Below are 19599 nucleotides of genomic sequence, written 5' to 3'. Positions count from 1 at the left end.
CTTCTTACTGGATTTGTACTTCACGGCATGGTTTGTGAGTGAGCTGAATGGTCCCTTTGGGTGAGCATGTAGACTGAGCTGTTTTTCCTGTAACAGTCCCACAGCCTAGCATGTCCAACAGGCATCGGTGTCCAACACTGAGCTCCTGACCTTCCCTATTCGAACCCTCATTCCATCTCAGTTCATGGCAACACTGTCCTTCCGTGGCTCAGGCCAAAGCCATGAAGCCATCCTTGACTCCTCCTCCTCTTGCTCCCCATCCAATCGATCAGAAAAACCTGTGGGCTCTACCTCCACAAGAGCTCTCTAGCTGGCTTGCAAGGTGGCACCAAGTCCCTTCCCATGGCTCCCAAATGCTGCCGCCCGTCAAAGCGCCTCTGTCTCCGGTTTCCCAGGATCACCACTCGAAGACCTAATGTGGAGGAGCTGATGACAATGTCACCAGCTCCAGGAGCAGGGTCAGGTTGCAGGGGTGTATGACAAGTCCTGTAGCCTGCAGGGCTCCAACCCCTCCCTCCCCCAAATCCAGAAGCTGCTGCCCCGGATGACGCCCCACAGCTTGCACAAGAAGCAGGGGATTAACCAGGTGACATCGCCTGGATGCTGATAGCCTGGGAGCCTGTGACCTGGGTGAAGCCCCTTTGCCAGGCACTGGGTCAGCTCAGCAACCCTGCGGGCCTTGGAAACCAGAAATAATGGTGTCTGTGAAGGGGAGAAGCAAAAGGGATCAAGGGCAGAGTGTCTTGGTTCAGAAGGAGGCCACCCAGTGGTCATTCAGGCCCCTGTGTTCATGTCCCCACAACCTTCATGTCCCTGTGGCATGTCTCAGAGGCATCTGCCATCCTCGGTGTTCAACACTGAGCTCCTAACCTTCCCTCTTCGAACCCTCATCCCATCTCAGTTCAGGGCAACACTGCCCTTCTGTGGCTCAGGCCAAAGCCATGGAACCATCCTTGACTTCTCTTCCTCTTGCTTCCCATCCAATCAGCAAAACCTATGGGCTCTACCTCCACAGTAGATCCAGAGTTCAACCACTTCTCTCTGCCCTTGCTGTGATGAGATGGGGGTCCAAGCCACTGTTGCTTCTCATCTGTTTTATTGCATAAACTCACTAATAGGTCTCCCTGCTTCTACCCTTCTTGCACTACCTCCTCTCTCCCAAACAGTCTCTCAAAACAGTAGCCAAGCCTGGCCAGCATGGCTCAGTGGTAAGCATCCACCTATGAACCAGGAGGTCACGGTTCGATTCCCAGTCAGGGCTGATGCCTGGGTTGTGGGCTCAACCCCCAGTGTGGGGCATGCAGGAGGCAGCAGCCGATCAATGATTCTCTCTCATCATTAATGTTTCTTTCTCTCTCCCTCTCCCTTCCTCTATGAAATATATATACACTGAGTGGCCAGATTATTATGACCACCCCATCAGTACTTCATTGACTCTTCCAAAAATACTGAATATTGAAAACTTCCTAAGCAAATACTCTCAAGGTTTTATTATTATTATTTGCATAACTAATTCACTTCATTGTACTGATGGGGTGGTCATAATAATCTGGCCGATCATAATAATCTGGCCACTCAGTGTATATTTATATACACACACACTAGTGGCTCGGTGCATGAAATTTGTGCACGGGGGGGGGGTGTCCCTCAGCCCAGCCTGCACCCTCTCCAGTCTGGAACCCCTCAGGGGATGTCCGACTACCGGTTTAGGTCTGATCCCACAGGACATCCCTCTTGCAATCTGGGACCACTGGCTCCTAACCGCTCACCTGCCTGCCTGCCTGATTGCCCCTAACCACTCTGCCTGCAGGCCTGCTTGCCTCCAACTGCCCCCCCTTGCCGGCCTGCTCACCCCCAACTGCCCTTCCCTCCTGGTCTGGTCACCCCTAACCGCCTCTGCCTTGGCCCTGCCACCATGGCTTTGTCTGGAAGGTCTTCCCATCTAATTAGCATATTACCCTTTTATTAGTATAGATAACAGTAGCCAAAGGAATCCCTTTAAACCAAGGCAGATCATGATGCTTTTAGAGCCCCCACTTTTCTCAGAGTAGAAGCCAGATTCTTACAGTGGCCTGCAGGTCCCTGCATGAACTGTCCCCACTCCACTCTTCCTGTCAGGGATGTGATATGGGTGATGTTGCATCCTTCCCTATACATTTCATCAAGGGCCATATTGTCAGATTGTCTTGTCATTGATGCTGTGAGATTTGATCACTTTGTGAAGATGGTATCCATAAAGGAGTCTAATGTCATTAAAAAATAAAAGGAATAGAAACTATTGTGCATGCCAAACAGCATTTCCTGCAGGCCTCGGTGATCGACCCCCACTCTGAGCCCTCAGCAGCATGTGCTTGAATACTCCCAGACTCAAGGGGCTCACTATGCGAATGGCAGGAGGAGGGGTGCTGGAGTTCTCACTGCCCCTGGATCGCTCTATGGATTCTGTCAGCTGGGTCTAGACCAGCCGTGGGCAAACTACGGCCTGTTTGAAATGAATAAAACTAAAAAGAAAAAAAGACCGTACCCTTTTATGTAATGATGTTTACTTTGAATTTATATTAGTTCACACAAACACTCCATCCATGCTTTTGTTCCAGCCCTCCGGTCCAGTTTAAGAACCCATTGTGGCCCTCGAGTCAAAAAGTTTGCCCACCCCTGGTCTAGACCCTCAACTCTGTTACACAGGAGCGAGTAGAGGCCCTGGATGCTGCACTCGAGACCAGGCCTAACTGCTCACCTGCTTAGGAAGGATAGGAGACAACAGGACAACGCTCTGATCTATGGCAGGAAGAAAGCCCTGCACCCCGCACCCCACCCTCCGCCAGGGCCCTCAGAAAATGAGACTCCACATTCTTTGCAAGGGTGTTTCAGCAAGGGCTGGTCCAGGCAACAGCTGCTGGGGACATGGAATTAGCAGGCCCTGGAAACTCAGCAAATCCCAGGAGACCAGCCTTGGACGGGGGACTTGGCCAGTTGGACACATGCATCACAGAAAACAAGGCCACAGAGGGGGAAGAGTAATTACGCCCATTTCCCTGTCTTGCTGAGGGTCCACTCTGCTCCCCCCCCCCCCCCCGGGGTCCCAGATAATGCCAGGGAGCTGGCATGACTGCAACTCAGCCGGCTATCACACTGACGCCTGGCTGTGAACTGAGGCATGAGATTTTCAAGATGAGGTTAAATTATGCTGATTCTACATTCGAAATGGAACCATGCCTGGCATGGATTTCATCTACACTGGCAGGACTCAAGGCAGAACTAAGTGAATCAAAGTCGTGGCTTATTAACTGCTCCAAAGTCAAAAGCTAATTTTGCAGGCCATCCTGAATTAGTTCGTCCTTTGGACTGTACACAGAAATACAGAAAGGAGAATATATGTCTCAGCATTCCTATGTGATAAGCATTATGCTAGGTTCTCTTATGTATTATCTCATTTCATTGTTTCAGTCATGTTGAGAAGGAGTTTGACATCCTTAACGGGGAAAAGGAAAGGGAAGCTCAGAAAGGTTACACAATGTCCCCAGGTTCATAGAATTAAGAAGTGCCACAGCTGGGATTTGAACTCAGATCTGGCTACTCTAAGCCCCAAGTGCTTAAGGACCATGTGTCTCCCTTTAGTACTACCAGACTCTCTTAGGACTTCTACACATGATGTTTAATAGCAATCAAGAAATTTTCAATTAAAAGATGTTTTTCTTAAATCTGAAAGTCAAAAACAAACAAAAAAAACCTATTAGAATGAAGAAAATAATTTAGCAAGGTAAAAGGATCCAAAGCCAATATACAAAAGTAATTGTTTCTATAACCTAGCAGTGAACAACTAGAAAAATGAAATTTAAAATGCCATTTACTACATCATAAAAAAATACTTAATTTTATTTAACAAAAGATATGCAAGACACTGAAAACTGCAAAACATTGCGGAGTGAATTAAAGACCTGAATAAATAGGGATATATATACCATGTCCATGGACTGGAAGACTCATTGCTGTTAAGATAACCATGCTCTCAAAACTGATGCATAGATCAAATGCATTTTTAGTAAAATTCCCAGAAAACTTTGTAATAGAACTCTACAAACTGGTTTTATAATGGAAATAGAACTGTAAATAACCTAGACTAACCCAAACAATCTTGAACAAGAAGAGCAAAGTTGGAGGATTTACTCTGATTTCAAGTTTACTATAAGGTTCCAGTAACCAAGGCAGCGTGATATTGGCATAAAGATGGACAAATAGATCAATAGAAAAAATATTCCTTTGGGGAGTAATTAAATAAATAAATATGGAGGCTGATTCAAGGAACACATATCACAGGCCTAGATAATGTGACACCAGGCATCACTGCTTAGGACTTAATCTTGGCAAATTCATTTAGCTTCTATGTCCAGAGTCAGCTGGGCTAAAATGAGTTGAAATTATCCACTTTGGGGAGGAGAAAAAAATTGAACATATTTAGAACATAGAAGCTTGGGTTTTTGACCCAGTTGTCATAGTTAAACACATAAATATAATTTTTCCAGCATGTAATAATAATAAAAGTGCTAAACAGATGCCAAACGCTGTTCTAAATGCTTTTACATATATCCGGGCATCATTTAATTCTCTCAGCAAGATACAATAATAGTTCTCTATCAATAGGATCGAGTAAAAGAAAATAGCAAGTACTGCATTGAGAAAGGGATGATCTTATGATGTCTTATGATGAACATTTTACATTTGTGTGTGTGCGCATAGGATCAAAATATGAAGTACATACCCCACAGTGGGTTGCAATCATGAACATTTCAAAGCTGCTAGTGTAGTCAATGAGAGAGTTGTTAAGAAGCCTAAATAATATAATGCATGGAAGGTTCTTAGCACAGAGCCTGAGCTTCACTCATGTTTCCTGGGCAGCTGCATGGGGCTCTGAGCTTAGAGGGCCCTGCACGTGTTTAATGCTCTGCTGTCGCCATCTGAAGTTCTTACTGATTTGGTAGAAGGGGCCCCACATGTTCATTTGGCACTGCTCGTCCTGATTCTTTTCTGTAGTCATTTTTCATTCGTTAAAATACTTATATTATGAAATATTATCAGGTATTATCAAATTCTACCTCTGTCTCTTGTTAGCTAGAGGGCTGTGAGTGAGAATACTTAAAATAATCTGTGTCTAGGTTTCCTCATGTATAAAATAGGGGTAATGCAGTCACTATAGAAAACGGTATGGAGATTCCTCAAAAAATTAAAAATAGAGCTGCCATACGCTAGCAATTCCTCTTCTGGGTATTCATAGGAAGAAGACAGAAATACTAATTTGAAAATAATACTAATGTGCACCCCTAGTTCATTGCAGCATTATTAGTGATAGTTAAGATATGGAAGCAACCTAGATGTCCACAAATAAATGGATGGATAAAGAAGATTGGTGAATATATACAATGGGATGTTATTCAGCCACCAAAAGAATGAAATCTTGCCATTTTCAACAACATGGATAGATCCTAAGAGCATTATATTAAGTGGAATAAGTCAGAGAAAGACAAATACCATACGACCTCACTTATATGTGGAACATTAAAAAAATGAATAAACAAAACAAAACAGAAGTAGGCCCATAGATATAGAGAACAAGCTGATGGTTGCCAAAAAAGAGGGGGGGGGATGGAAATTTAAAAAATATTTTTTTAAATACAAGAAACAGAGAAAATATAGTTTTTTCAACAAATGGTCTTACCTGAAAACAAAATAAATAAAAAATTAAAACCTTTCATCTACTACGGAAGATAACTCATCCCTTAGTCTTTTCTTTTCCTGGCCAATTAAACCAATTATTTTAACTTTTCTCATAAAATAAGGTAAAATAAAATAGGAGTGATATTAGCACCTCCCCATAAGGTTGCTGTGAGAGTTTAAGTAGCACATGTGCCACATGCCAAGAACAGCACCCCTCACATTGTCCACACTTCCCAAGTGTTAACTATTATTATTATTATTACTATTATTATTAATAGCCTTATGGAAAAGCTGGTTTTTCCACTGCACATTTGGGCGAGGGGATTATTGAGTTAGATCAATAGTTGGGGAACTTTGTTTAATAACCTGTTTGAGCACTGGATTATTTTGAGAATCTGAGGCTTTCTGAGGAAACACCTCCCAGAGGAACACAGATAGTCCATGCGCGTATGCACACATCTTGCATTGCATACATCTCGCCTCAGCTTTAGGGCATTAATAGGCCTCTGAGGACAAGGCTTGGGGCCCCGGTCCACAACCTCAGAAGCCATCGCTCACTGACGACCCTTCTAGTCCTGAAGTCTGTGGGTCTCTGGGAACAGCCAGGCACCCCGCAGTGTGCTACTGGAGGGCCCGGGCTATGCTTGCTTTGGAGTTTTACCGTAAGTCAGCAGCTATTTTTAGTTTGGCTATACATGGCCAGGGGAGTAAAGGGCTATAGGCAGGGGGAGGGTGCCAAGAGGCTTACAGCAGGCTTAGGGGCCAGCGGCCCTGTGCCTATACCACCATCCCCTTCCCACCAGACAACAGGAGGGCTTACCCTCCAGCCAGAGAGACACTTTAGAATCATGATTTTCAAACTTTCTGACCACAATACAAAAGTTTAGTAAGAAATAAAGTTGCTATTATAATACACACATAAACATAGACATTTATACACTGAGTGGCCAGATTATTATGACCAGCCAGATTATTATGACCACCCCATCAGTACTTCATTGACACTTCCAAAAATACTGAATATTAAAAACTTCCTAAGCAAATACTCTCAAGGTTTTATTATTATTATTATTTGCATAACTAATTCACTTCACACACATACATACACACACACTATGTCTCCAACTGAACAAATATTTTAGGAAACAATACTTTATCTTATTCTCTATGAAACACTGTGATGCTTTCTATTCTATTCTTTCCCTAGAAAAAAATGCAGGTCATGACCCACTGTGCCACCTGTTAATGGATTGACACCTCCATTTTGGAAGAGTGCAGTTTTCTTTGGTTTACAGCAGGCACCTATACCATTTGACTGCCAGGTAAGGTGGGGAGTGGAGGAAAGGGGGCACATGGTACCTTTGATCACGACATCTCAGAACTTTGGAGAAGATGCAAGTTTCAGCTCAGTCTCCGGCTGGACAGCAAGTTTTGGACCTCCTGGCTTTGTACCCTTTCTCTCCACCTGGAGCGCTCATCCTCTATCCTCTATCCTGGATGACTCCATTCATAGGAGCCTGGCTTGCCACTTACTCCAGGAAGCTTCCCTGAATGCCTGCCTGGTTAGCTGCCTGCCTCTGGCTCCCTTAGTCCCCGGTGGGTACTCCCCTGCCTGGTAGTCAACACACTTAGTACAATTTCATGTTAGATTCTCTGGAAGGCAGGTACCTTTTTCATTCTGTTAATTTCTCTACTCTACCCCCACCACCCAGTGTAGTGTAGTGCTGGCTAAATAGAAATCACTCAATACATTTTTATTGAATGAATTAATGATAGTTAATAGTAATAATAGCAACTACCATTTATTTATTTATTTTTTATTCCTCATCCGAGGATATTTTTTTTCATTGATTTGTTTTTAGAGAGCGTGGAGGGGAGGGAGGAGGGAGGGAGGGAGGGAGGGAGGGAGGGAGGGAGAGAGAGAGAGAGAGAGAGAGAGAGAGAGAGAGAGAGAGAGAGAGAAAGAAAGAAACATAGATGTGAAAGAGACACATTGGTTGGTTACCTCCCACACACACCCCCGGTCTGGGCTGGGGATTGAGCCTGCAACCGAGGTATGTGCCCTTAACCAGGAATCAAACCCGTGGACCCTTCGGTCTGCAGGCTGACACTCTAACCACTGAGAAAACCAACCAGGGCAGCAGCTACCATTTATTGAGTGCCCATTTATCCCATGAGAAATCTTAGTAGAGATTAGGATAAACTCATTTTATGGATGAGGAAACTAAGGCTCTAAGAGATTAAAGAATGTGATGGAGCCAGGATATGTAATAACCCAGGGCTACCCGACTCCCAACCTTCCTAAGCACAAGATCTTAATTGTCCACATTCCGCCCAGCGCTACCAGAATGGGGCAAAGGGCAGGTCCTTAACAAACCCTCGGGGAACCGATGACAGGTTGATTAAAGAGATTTTCCAAAGCAGTGGCCACATCTAATTTTGGAGAGTTGCACCTCGTGTGTGGCTTGGGAGAGAGGATCTGTGAGGTTTCTAGGCTGCCTGAAAGTGGGGTTCTCTCATTTGGGAAAAGAGGCTGGACCAGGTCTTCTGGTCACCTGACTACACCTCGGATCGTACCCAGGCCCCTGCAAAGCCTCCTTGATCTGGCCCATGCCCACATCTCCCATCCGCCGCTGCCTGCTCCCCTCAGTCACTCTGTTCCTGACACCCTGGCGCTCTTGCTGTTCCTCAAGCACCCCAAGCCCAGTCCTGCCTCAGGGCCTTTGCAAGGGCCACTCCTGCTGCGGGGAAGTCTTCGCTCTAGAACTCTCCATCCTGCTTCTCAGACTACCCTAGCCAAAACATCACCCTCTTCCTTCTTTGCTTTTTTTCTCATAACACTCGCAACTCCTGGAAATTACATGTGTTTTCCAGTTTATTTCTGTCTTCATAAGACAGGAAACTTCCTGAGGACTTTGCTTGTTCACTGCCCCAGCCCCTGGAACTCGTGTAGGATGGTGCCTGGCATATAGATGATGCTCTATAATATTGGTTGCATGAATAAATGAGCCTCCCCCCACACACACACTCCCTTTAGACATATCAGGAGATCAACCTATAGCTTCCCCAAAATATGTGTCCCCGTGACTCACATCCAGGCCCCAATCACACACACCTTGGTTTGCAAGGGGAGAGAGAAGAAACATTTGACACCCATGCACTGTGCACCACTTTGCAAAAGGAATTGGTACCTGGCAAGCACTCAAGGGTTATCTCCATCTTACAGCCAGAGAAATTGAGGCCTGCTCTCTGCTTGTCCCCAGTGCTTAGCATAGTACTGGGCACAAACATCTAGTGAATTGCATTGCACTGAATTGCAGAAGTTCAGCAACAGCTCACGGTCACTGAATTAGGAAGTGTGGTACACAGAATTAGAAAGTGTGGTACCAGAATTTGTCCTCAGTGCTGTCCAGTTCCAGCCAGTGCTGTGCCACCGCCATGGCACACATAGAAACTCCAGGGATATAACCTCGTTAACATCCAGACACTTTCGAGGGTGGGCCCTCGCCAGATAACCACCGACTGGCAGCCCAGTCAGCCCATCCTGCACCGGGGACCACTCTCTCTACACGCCCAAGGGCCTCAGCTTGAGCAAACCCTGGGCTGACTATGTCCTTCCTGCCCCCGGCTCCAATGTCCTCTGGCGCCAAATATGTGTTTTTTTCAATGAGCCATAGCTTTGAGTTATCTGTGTCAGCGCCTCTCCCCAACAGGGCACGTGAGGGAGGCCTAGAATGACCCTGGGCTGGAAGGACCCTGAGTGAACACTTACAGCGGGAGCCAGCAAACTTTTCCTGTCGTCAAATAGTAAATCTTTTCAGCTTTTGAGCCAAGAGACAAAATTGAGGATGTCATGTAGGGACTTTCATATCATTTTCACAAACAGTGTTATTCTTTTGATTTCCCCCCCCAAACATTTCAAAATGTAAAATTACTGTCGGCTCCCAGGCTGCAAAAAGCAGGCAGCAGGCCAGTTTGGCCTGCTCTCTAAAGTTTGCAAGCCCCTGTTTTAAAGCAATACTCCTTACGCTTTAACGTGCGTAAGAATTGCTGGATGAGCTTAAAATAGATGTCTGGGTTGACCCTCAGATTCCGATTTAGCAGGTCTAGGGGGGACCCCTGAATTTGCATTTATTTCTGATGCTACCTGTCCACTGACTACATTTTGAGTACTTATTTGAAAATACCCCATTTTATGGATGAGGAAACTGAGGCCGAGATAAGTGGTATGTTCAAAGTTACCCCCAGTGGAGGAGGTGATGATATCTATTCTGCCAATTCCCAGGGCTGTTTTGCCACAGAAAATTCCTCTCCATTTCCTGAACCCACTGAGTTCTCTCCTGCTTCTGAGCTTTTTACTTATTTTTCTCTCTCCCACTCCCATCCTCACAAGTGCAATTTCCCCATCAAGATCCAACTCACATGTCCCCTCTTCTAAAGCATCCTTCTCTTTACTGCCACAGCACTCTGTACATACTTGTATATAATGGTTTGTCTACAAGCCTATCTTTGAAGCCTTGGGCTGTCTCTTACTCTTCTTTATGTCCCTTTACAAGGCTTGCAAATAGGAAGTATCACAGAAATATGCACCGAACAAAAGGCTGCATGCATGGATGGGTGAGTGGATGAATGAATGAATGAATATTTTATGATCTATTCCTTGAAAATCATTTTCTTGGCAAAGTTGAGCCTAGACCCCGATTCTCCTAGAGCACAGCTAGAGTCTATTCCACAGTTGATGGCAAAGCTAGCATGTGAACAGCAGCAGTTACATCTTAATGAATGTGTGTTGGGTGTGTGTTTATATGGCAGGCCTTTACTACGCACTCCTGCCAGTCCTCCTCATAGGCCTTGATTGGCCCCACCTTTCCTAACAAGAGAGTGGGTCCTGGAGAGGTAGTTTGCCTGAAGTCACACGGTAAATAACTCCCTGGCCCCTCTGCTTCTGTGTCATCGTGCCCCTTGCCTCCGCCTCCACCAGCGCTCCTCACCACCTGGGCCCTACCCCCGCTGCGGGCCGGCTGGGCTCACCTCCGTCTGCATAGGTCTCGGTGCCGTAGCCGTCCTGCAGGCCGTTGTTCCAAGTGCCCTCGTACTTGGCTCCGCTGCTGCTGCTCTGCCGGGTTCCATAGCGTCCCTTGAAGCCGTGTGTCCACTCGCCCTTGTAGAGCCAGCGTCCCTTGGTCTCTATGCCCAGCCCATGCCGTTTGCCCTGGCTCCAGTATCCCTCGAAGGTGTTGCCGCTGGGCCAGGTGTAGACGCCCGCCACTTCAAAGCCAAAGTTCCAGGAGCCCGCGTACTCGCCCTGGCCCTTGGGGCCTGTGCACAGCCCGTGCCCGTGGGCCTTTCCATTCTCCCAGCCTCCACAGTACGCCCCGCCGTCGTCAAAGTCAAAGCGGCCCCCACTCATCTCATCATAGCCCCCGACAACCTGACTGCCCTCCAGCTTGGGGGTCGAGGGCGATGGGGGTGCCCCCACTCACCACTGCCGCACCCCAGCAGGGGGCAAGCAAGGTGCCACCAGAGGCTGAGTGAGCCCAGGAGCCAAGTCAGCACTGGGTGGGCTGGTCAGTGCCATGCCTGGGGGGCCCCTCTCAGTCAGCCAGAGGAAGGCTGCCAGTTGGGAAGGAAGCAGGAAGGAGAGATTCAGAGCCTCCACAGAGCATCCCGAGTCTGGCTTCCATGGAGTCAAAGGAAAAACGCTGTGATCCCTTTAAGAAGCACAGCGAAAGGGTGGGGTGGCGGGGTCCCCAGTCCGTCTCAAAGAGGGAAATTCCCCTCGGTGACCGTCCCAGCCCCCAGGCTGAATTCCTGCAGCCCGCTGGCCCCTTCTCCTCCACCCGTGGGTGTGGGGTGTGCGGGGCTGTCGATCTCCTCGAGGCTGCCCCGCCCCTGTCCAATCCTGCCCTCCTCCCGGGACAGAAAGGTCAGTGTTGCCCTAACAAGGCCATTGGATCTCAGAAGCTGCTCCCAAAATAACCCCCTGGCCAGCCCAGCCTCCTTCAAAGTGGGAGGGGTGTTTCAGATGGGGCTGGTGCTTCAGACCCTGGGAGGGGCTGGAGGGATGAGGAAGGGAAGCTGAGAACAAAGTGTAGGCAGCTGGGGCGATCTGATGGCTCCTCTTCCCCTGGGTAAGAGCTCTCTTCCACCTCAGGGTTCCCAGAGTCTGTGGGAGCGAGCGGGCGGAGGAACTGGGAAGGGAGGGGAGGGAGACTCGCAGAACACCCTGTGCTGGCACACTCAGAACCCCCCAGAGCAAATCTCAGCCCCACCGCCACTCACATGCCCTCACAGGTCCTGGGGCTACGGCACCACTGCCAACCCCAAAAAAGGAATCTAGTGACTACAGAGAAAGGAATGGGGCCTGGTTTCACAGATGCTTTTGAAAGCAGAGAAGTGAGGGTCTAGAAGCGGAGTCTGGAGCTGCAGCAGGCCTGGGCCCAGAGCTCATGCACAACCCGAATTCCCCCCACCCAGGAACTCTGAGAAAACCCGGGGGGAGCCAGCGCAAAGGCTCGGATCACTCCCGTTCTCTCTCCTGCGGGGTAAATACCTCCTCTGAAGGGCGAGGAGTCTGTCTGTCCTCCATCTCTGAGACAGAGTTGCCAGTTGTGTTAGAAGGAGTTCATCTCAGAAACACTCAAGGATCATGATTTTTTTTTGTTGTTTAATTCTCTTTCCAAGTTCTTCTGCTCTGGTGTCCTAAGAGCCGGTGAAGCCAGACTTCATAAAGTTCCTGGGGCAGGTCAGGTTCCCAAGCTCCAGCGAAAGGGACACATAAATCTCCATGACATGAAGCTGTGGCCGGGGCTAATGACTGGAAATCCCAACTGAGCCCAGAGTTAACAGGAGCATGGAGTAACTCCGAGGAAGGTGGGAACCACCAAGAACAGGAAGCTCTGTGTGTGTGTGTGTGTGTGTGAGGGGGCGTGGGGGGGAGTGGGGGGGGGGAGAGAGAGAGAGAGAGAGACGGGGGAGGGGAGGATAGAGACCATTAAGAAAGCAAGCACAGGAAGTCTCTGAGAACATTACACGATTATCTGATTTCAAACTTATCATACCCAAATTGCAGAATGACTTAGTCCACTTAAAATCACGGCAGAAGTTTGTTCATTTCCGAAACGGATAGAAAATGTTTTCTTCCTCCCAGCTGATTCCTAGTTCTTAAGACTTGGCTCCTTCATCGTTCACAGCCCCCTGCCTTGAAGGGCCCCTTTCGTGTCCACGTTTCACCCCCAAGTAGAAACACCCAGCCTCCACACGCACTATCACTGGCTGTTTGCCAAGCTGACAGCGATTAGCAATAGATAAAGACTTGTATCATCTGGGTTTTGTCTCACCACCCGGCCAGGCTGACTGACAGCCCGCGTGCACACTTCGCTAAGAACAACACCTCAATGCTGTCCCCAGAGAGTTCTGCTCTTGCCACTTCTCACCTAAGTCCCTGGAGAATCCCCCCTTTCTTTCTAGCTCTGCTCTCCAAGGGAGCGGAAAGGACATCTTACACTGGAAGCCTTTTGTAGTTAAATGCTGAGCAAATCACCATAATACTGTTCTAAGGCTGCCTGGCTGCTGTGTCCTAGAGGACTGTTCACCTACATAAATTTAGCCAGTTCCCCCATGCGGCTCCCTACAGTGGTTCCCTACCAAGGGCCTGTACACATAACAGTCACCAGTATAACTCAGAAGACACAAACAGATTCCAGACCCCGCCCCCCACCCCCAACCTACTGAATTCAATTGTCCTGGGTGGAGGCCAGGACAGTTAAATTCTTTTTAAAAGATCAGACGAATCTGACTCTCATTCCTGGTTAAGAACCACTGTAATGTCAAATTAAGAAACTGTTTCTTAATATAACATTTACATATTCATGAATCTGCTTACTTAACATAGGCTGTGTATGTTACCAAACTCAAGGGGTTCCCTGCTTTGGGGTACTTTAGTCAAAAATGAGACATGGTTGTCCCAAGGTAGTTTTATTCACTTGCAGCAAGTAAAGAAGATGAGGAGTTATAACCAAAGCTCTGTCTCCTGGAAGGGAGGGCTAGCCATTGCTTAGATACACTGTTTGGTCACTTTCATGTTGTTTTTGATGTTTGTGTGGGTTTTTTTTGCAGTTGGCTACTTTCATCCCCTTGAAGTTCTCGTCACCTCATCCTGTTTACTGTTACATCTGCAAAATACTATGCTACATTTTAACATTAAGCAAGAAATAACATTTAGTAAGAATGGCCCAAACCTTGAGACCCTTGTCCTATCTAACACTTGGGGTAAATAATTGTGGAGTTAGCTATCTGTTCAAATCCCAGGCTGTGTGACCTTGAACCAATTGTTCATTTCTGTAAGCCACAAATTCTTCACCTGCAAAAGTACCTTTCTCAAAGGGTTATTAATATTAAGGCTAAAGTATCTACCTTATATGGCTGGGTAAAGATTATATGACTTAATACTATTTTAAAAAAGACTGAGAACACACTACACAACTAATAAACTTTAGCTATTATTAATATTATCTTCACCTGATGTTACTTTTCAAACTATTATGCTTAATAAAATAGTCACCAGAGGGAAGCGATCACTCCCTAAATATTAAGTACAGTGAAGTACTCCTTACTCTTCCCAGTATGTGTTCACTCAGCATTACCCTGTGGTTTTTCATTTTTAAACTGATAAACTATGTTACTGTTAAAGGGACACTTTGACTTCTTAAAAGTTTAAGTAAATTCTTTGCCAAATTTGCTGCTGGCCTTACCGGGACCAGGTTGAGCTTCTTGACCCCGCCATCACTTTCTGGCCCTGCCCTTTAAACCAATACGGTTCAGGGAAAGGGAGACCTCTTGTGGCCAGAGGTGCGTTAAAACAGCTTTTCCTTAGGAAAAGGAAGTTCTTTCCACCAAATGGAATTTACTAAAACTTGGAGTGAATTTAAACTGTTTTAAAAAGTATCTACCTCATTCCTCTTTTTCCCGGGTCTTTTCTTGCTCTGTGGTTCTTTGGTCGGGTGGGGTAGTCACTGTGTCCTATGTTTCCTTCTCAACTTAAGCGTGACTGCTGACTGGTTCCTTATCTCCTCCTGAGTCCAAGCCTTTATAATGGAGAGAAGGGAACTGAAAATCCAGAACAGAGAGGACTGCACATGGAAATCCACCTGAGTTCTCAGCGCTGAAGACTCGGCTGAAGAAGCCTCATCTCCCCAGACAAGGCTCCTGGCTGGTTAGGTAACTTCCCATGCTGGCTCCTCCCCGCACCTGGGAGGTGTTTTGAAGCAAGGATTGTCTTCATTCCAAAACAATGCATGAACACCTACTCTGTGCCTGGCACTCTGGCTCATCTTTGTATGCCCTTGCCTGCACATAGTGGGTTCCCCTAATCTCTCTTTCTCCTTAGCATTTGGCAGCTGACAGCTCCCTTCTTAAAATGCTTTTTCATTTGACCTCTAGAACTCCTCTCTTGGTTCTATTCCTGCTGATACTACTCAGTTTGTTGCTGGTTCCTCCTCATTCCCCTGCCCTCTACACCCTGAGAATGTCCCAGAGCTTGGTCCTTGAGCTGATTATCTACATTTGCTTCCGAGGTGATCTCCTTCAGTCTCATAGTTTAAATATAAGCATCCTAACTCTATCTCCAGCCTGAACCGCTCTCCTATCTTCAGTCATATATCCAACCACCAACTTAACAGCTCTACAAGATGTCATAAGCATCTCAGACTTAATGAAATCAAAACCAAATTCCCAATTTCTTCTCCCAGACCTGCTCTCCAGGTTATTAAAACCATTGGAATCACCCTTAATTCCAATCTGTCTCTCACACCTGATGTCCATTAGCAAATCACTTCAGCTCTACCTTCAAAGTGATTTCAGAACAGCTCTCTCCTGTACTGCCAAGTGCCCAGGCCACTGGAAACTATGGCCTGATTTCCTGCGATAGCCTCCTAACTGCTCTCCTTGTTTCCTTCCCCTGCTCCCCCTAGCCCAGTGGTCGGCAAACTCATTAGTCAACAGAGCCAAATATCAACAGTACTTCTTCAAAACAGACTCGCCCAGGCCGAAAACCGACTTCGGTGCATGGGCCACAAAGTTTCCATCGCACTGTACGTGCGCCCGCACGTGGTATTTTGTGGAAGAGCCACACTCAAGGGGCCAAAAAGCCGCCTGTGGCTCGCGAGGCGCAGTTTGCCGACCACGGCCCTAGTCCACACACAGCAGCCAGTGCTCTTAAAAGGCCAGGTCTTTGTGGCTCAACCCCCAATGTGGGGCGTGCAGGAGGCAGCCCATAAATGATTTGATTTTTCTATTTCTCTCTCCCTCTCTCTTCCTCTCTGAAATCAATTAAAAAAAAAAAAATAAAGCCCAGCCAGCTTGCTCAGTGGTTATTATTATTTTTTTAAAGAAACTGGTGCCTGGCCACAGCAGAGCTTCTGCTCTTTTGAAGTCTTAAATCGTTTAAATTAAAAAAAAAAAATTTTTAAACAAAACTGAAGGGAGAAAACACAAACAAAGCTTCACATTGCTGGAGCTCCAGCTGTCGGGAGATGGCCGCCGGCCGGGCACCTGTACCCTCTGCAGTCCTCTGTGAGACTTGATGAGACTGTGGGTCCGGGGATCAACCTAGTTTAAAAACAACCAAGATGCTTTGCCCTGAATTTTAAGCAGCACATGTGACCTGGTCCATTCTGGTTTCAAGTTCAAAGGCATCAGGCCGGTCCTATGGGTTAGCATATCTTTCAAGAGCTGCTTGATCCCCTCAGACATGGAAGTCCTGCGTTTCTGGGGGATGTGCAACTCCATCTTTGGATTTTCTAGCAGCGCCTCACCCACAGGGACGATCTCGGTCCCCTGTTTGATATAGGTCCCCAGGAGCTCCTTCTTGGTCTCAGAGTCAATGAAAGTGATTCTTTCTATCGTTGCCCAGATGATAATGCCCAGGGCAAAGAGGTCAGCCTTGGCTGTGTAGTGTCCCTCCCAGACTTCAGGGGCCATGTAGAAGTCTGAGCCGCAGGCTGAGGACAGCCAGTACTTATTCACATTCACATTTTTGTTGTTTTGATTACCCTCTTTGCCTGGGGGGGGGGGGGGGCTAGCCCAACACAGACCTTGCTTAGTCCAAAGTCTGCCACCTTGAGGAAGGGGGTGCCAGACCTCTCCGTGATAAGGATGTTGTCTGGCTTTAGGTCCCTGTGCACGATGTGGTTTTTGCGCAGGAAGGCAATGGCGCTTGTGAGCTGTAGCATGAAGCTTTTGTTGGTGGCTGGGTCGGGCCTCCGGGACAGGATGTACTGATTCAGGTCTCCACCTTCACAGAACTCCATGACAAACCAGAGATAACAGGGCTCCTCAGCATAACCCAGGATCCTGTCTCCTTTGAGCGAGGTCTCCACCAGGCGCAGGTAAAGCTGCGAGTTCTTGTTGCCATGGCTCACGCGCTGGGCTAGGTCTTGCGCTGCAGGACACACTCCTCAAACTGCACCACGTTCTGGGGGCGGCGCCGCTTGAGACTGGTCAGGGCCCAGAACTCCGCCAGCGCCAGCTCCACGTTTTCCGGGGCGTCGCAGCGAATCTTCTTGACCGCCGCCCGGCCCGCTGCGCCCGGCCACGGCCTCGTAAACCACGCGGTAGCTGCCGCGCCCGATCTCGGCCCCCGGGCTGCAGCGCGGCTGCGCGGACCCGCAGCCACCCTCGGCCACCGCAGACCCAAGTAGGCCTGGCCGGGGGCTTCGGCCGCCACCGGATCCATGGCCTGGGCCGCAGCCACTGGCCTCAGCTTCGCGCTGGGCGCCCGCGGCACTGGGCTAGGTCACAGTTTGATTCCTGGTCAGGGCAGATGCCCGGGTTGTGGGCTCCATCCCCAGTGCGGGCATGCGTCATCATGGATGTTTCTCTCACTCCCTCTCTGAAATCAATAAAAAAGTTTATTTTTCAAAAAGACCATGTCTGATATGTCTCTTCTCCAAACCCAAATGGTTCCTTATCTCCCCGAGTTGAAGCCTTTACCATGGCCTAAAGGGTCCTCCATGAACTGCCCCTGCCCTCTGCCTCTGTGACCTCGCCTGCCTCAAGACAGATATTCTTGCTGTTCCTCTGAACACCCACATGGCTCGCTCCCTCACTTTCTTCAGGTCTCAGCTCCAATGTCACCTTATCAGAGGCTTATCTGACCACCCCAAATAAAATATCAGCCCCTCCCCCTGTCCAGCCTGATTACCCCCAATCCTCTCTCCACAGCACTTTCTCTGAGGACAAGGATAAGTTCTGCTTATTGTTCTATTCCTAGTATAGTGTTTCTGGTGTTTCATAGACCCTTGGTAAATGTGCTAAATAAGTGAATGAGTATTCAATGAGAAATTATTAATACACATGTCAGGATGCTCCTCTTCTCAACATCAGAGTATTAATTTCTCAATCCACAGTCTGAATGCATTTCCCAGGACACATCAGAGAAGGATGAGTTCTGTAAGTGGCACTCACCGAAGGTCAAATGTCCCAATGAGGGATGCATATTAATGTTGGCCCAAATAGGTGTGAACAGAGTCATTTTTAACTTTGAGATTCATGTTTTGAGGAAGATATTGAAATGTAAATACTTACAATTCATTCCTGCAAATCTGGAATGCCTAAGCTTCCATCCAAGTTTGGATTTCTTCAACAGGTTACTCAAACATTGGAACTTTCTTTTTCATCCTGACACCTCCTCCTCCTAACTTTGAAAGGAATGTGCACCATTCTTCATTCTCTGGGGACTGTTCTGTTAATATACAGAACGAAGCAAATAACCAGACGACTGGTTTGAAAAGCAAACCAAAAAAGATTTAGGGACTTGGGAACCACCTGAATTCAAGTAACATGTTAAGCCCATTTGCTCCATTACTCTCCAGTAAAAAAGGTGAAAACAAGAGTTGTGGAGGTGAGCGTGGGTGGTGGGTAGTCAGCTCTAATGGCCTACATTAGTGGTTCTCAAAGTGTGGTCTGGGCTGAAACTGGTTTGGCTCAGTGGATAGAGTCTTGGCCTGCGGACTGAAAGGTCCCAGGTTCGATGCCGGTCAAGGGCATGAACCTGGGTTGCGGGCACATCCCCAGTAGGAGATGTGCAGGAGGCAGCTGATCGATGTTTCTAACTCTCTATCTCTCTCCCTTCCTCTCTGTAAAAAATCAATAAAATATATTTTTTTAAAAATTAAAAAAAAGTGTGGTCTGGGAATCTATTCTTTCAGAGGATCTGCAAGGCCAAAGCTATTGTCATTAAAAGTTAGGTGACATATATAAAATTAACATTATTTTTTCAAACTCTTTGTCTCACAGGTGGTTTTCCAGGTCACATGGCAGGCAATGTCACAAGAGACTAAATGCAGAAGCAGACATGAGAATCTAGCCGTCTTCAATTAAGCCAAACATTACAGGAATTTGCAAAAATGTAAAACAATGCAACTCTCCTCATTAAATACTTTTTTTTGGAAAAATTGTTTTCCAATTTAGAGTCTATATATATAAAAACCTAATATGCAAAGTGTCTCCTCAGGAGTCCGGGAGTTCGATCACTCGCTATAATGTGTGCTGACCACCAAGGGGTGGCACAGAACGCAGGCAGGCCCAGCCGGCAGCTGGTAGCTGGGGGAAGGCCCTGGCCGGCAGCTGGCAGCCACTAGGGACTCTACCCATGTATGAATTTCGTGCACTGGGCCTCTAGTATCCTAATAAAAGGGTAATATGCAAATTAACCATCACTCTGTCACAAAGGTGGTGGCACCCATAGCCACAAGATGGCAGTGCCCAGTCCTCTCAGCCCCACCGGAGCCCCTGAGTCCCAGGGGGCGGCCGCTGAGAGCAGGCAGCATGAGTGGCCTAGCGGAATGCTTGCTGTATAAACAAGCACCTTGTTAGCATTATGAGACC

General features: G+C 47.4%; 1 protein-coding gene and 1 pseudogene across 3 annotated transcripts in view; both read right to left on the bottom strand.

Annotated features, from left to right (window-relative positions):
- JPH2 (junctophilin 2) overlaps positions 1-12546 on the bottom strand; it is a 63308-nt gene extending 50762 nt beyond the window's left edge. Inside the window, exon 1 of one of the 3 annotated variants that reach the window (XR_009454191.1) lies at positions 10744-12546. Coding sequence is in view for 2 of the 3 variants with exons in the window: in XM_059707017.1 (XP_059563000.1) it covers positions 10744-11122 (379 nt within the window). In the remaining variant the exon portion in view is untranslated. The remainder of the gene's footprint in view (positions 1-10743) is intronic. The other 2 variants (XM_059707017.1, XM_059707018.1) reach the window with 2 other exon arrangements.
- An 897-nt stretch (positions 12547-13443) lies between these two features.
- On the bottom strand, positions 13444-17706 carry LOC132239090 (serine/threonine-protein kinase 35-like; annotated as a pseudogene).
- Positions 17707-19599: the final 1893 nt, after the last annotated feature.

The sequence above is a fragment of the Myotis daubentonii genome, chromosome 8 (genome assembly GCF_963259705.1).
Source record: "Myotis daubentonii chromosome 8, mMyoDau2.1, whole genome shotgun sequence".
NCBI lineage: Eukaryota > Metazoa > Chordata > Mammalia > Chiroptera > Vespertilionidae > Myotis > Myotis daubentonii.
The sequence above is the reverse complement of the archived record's forward strand: the minus strand, read 5'-3'. Positions and strand labels throughout refer to the sequence as shown.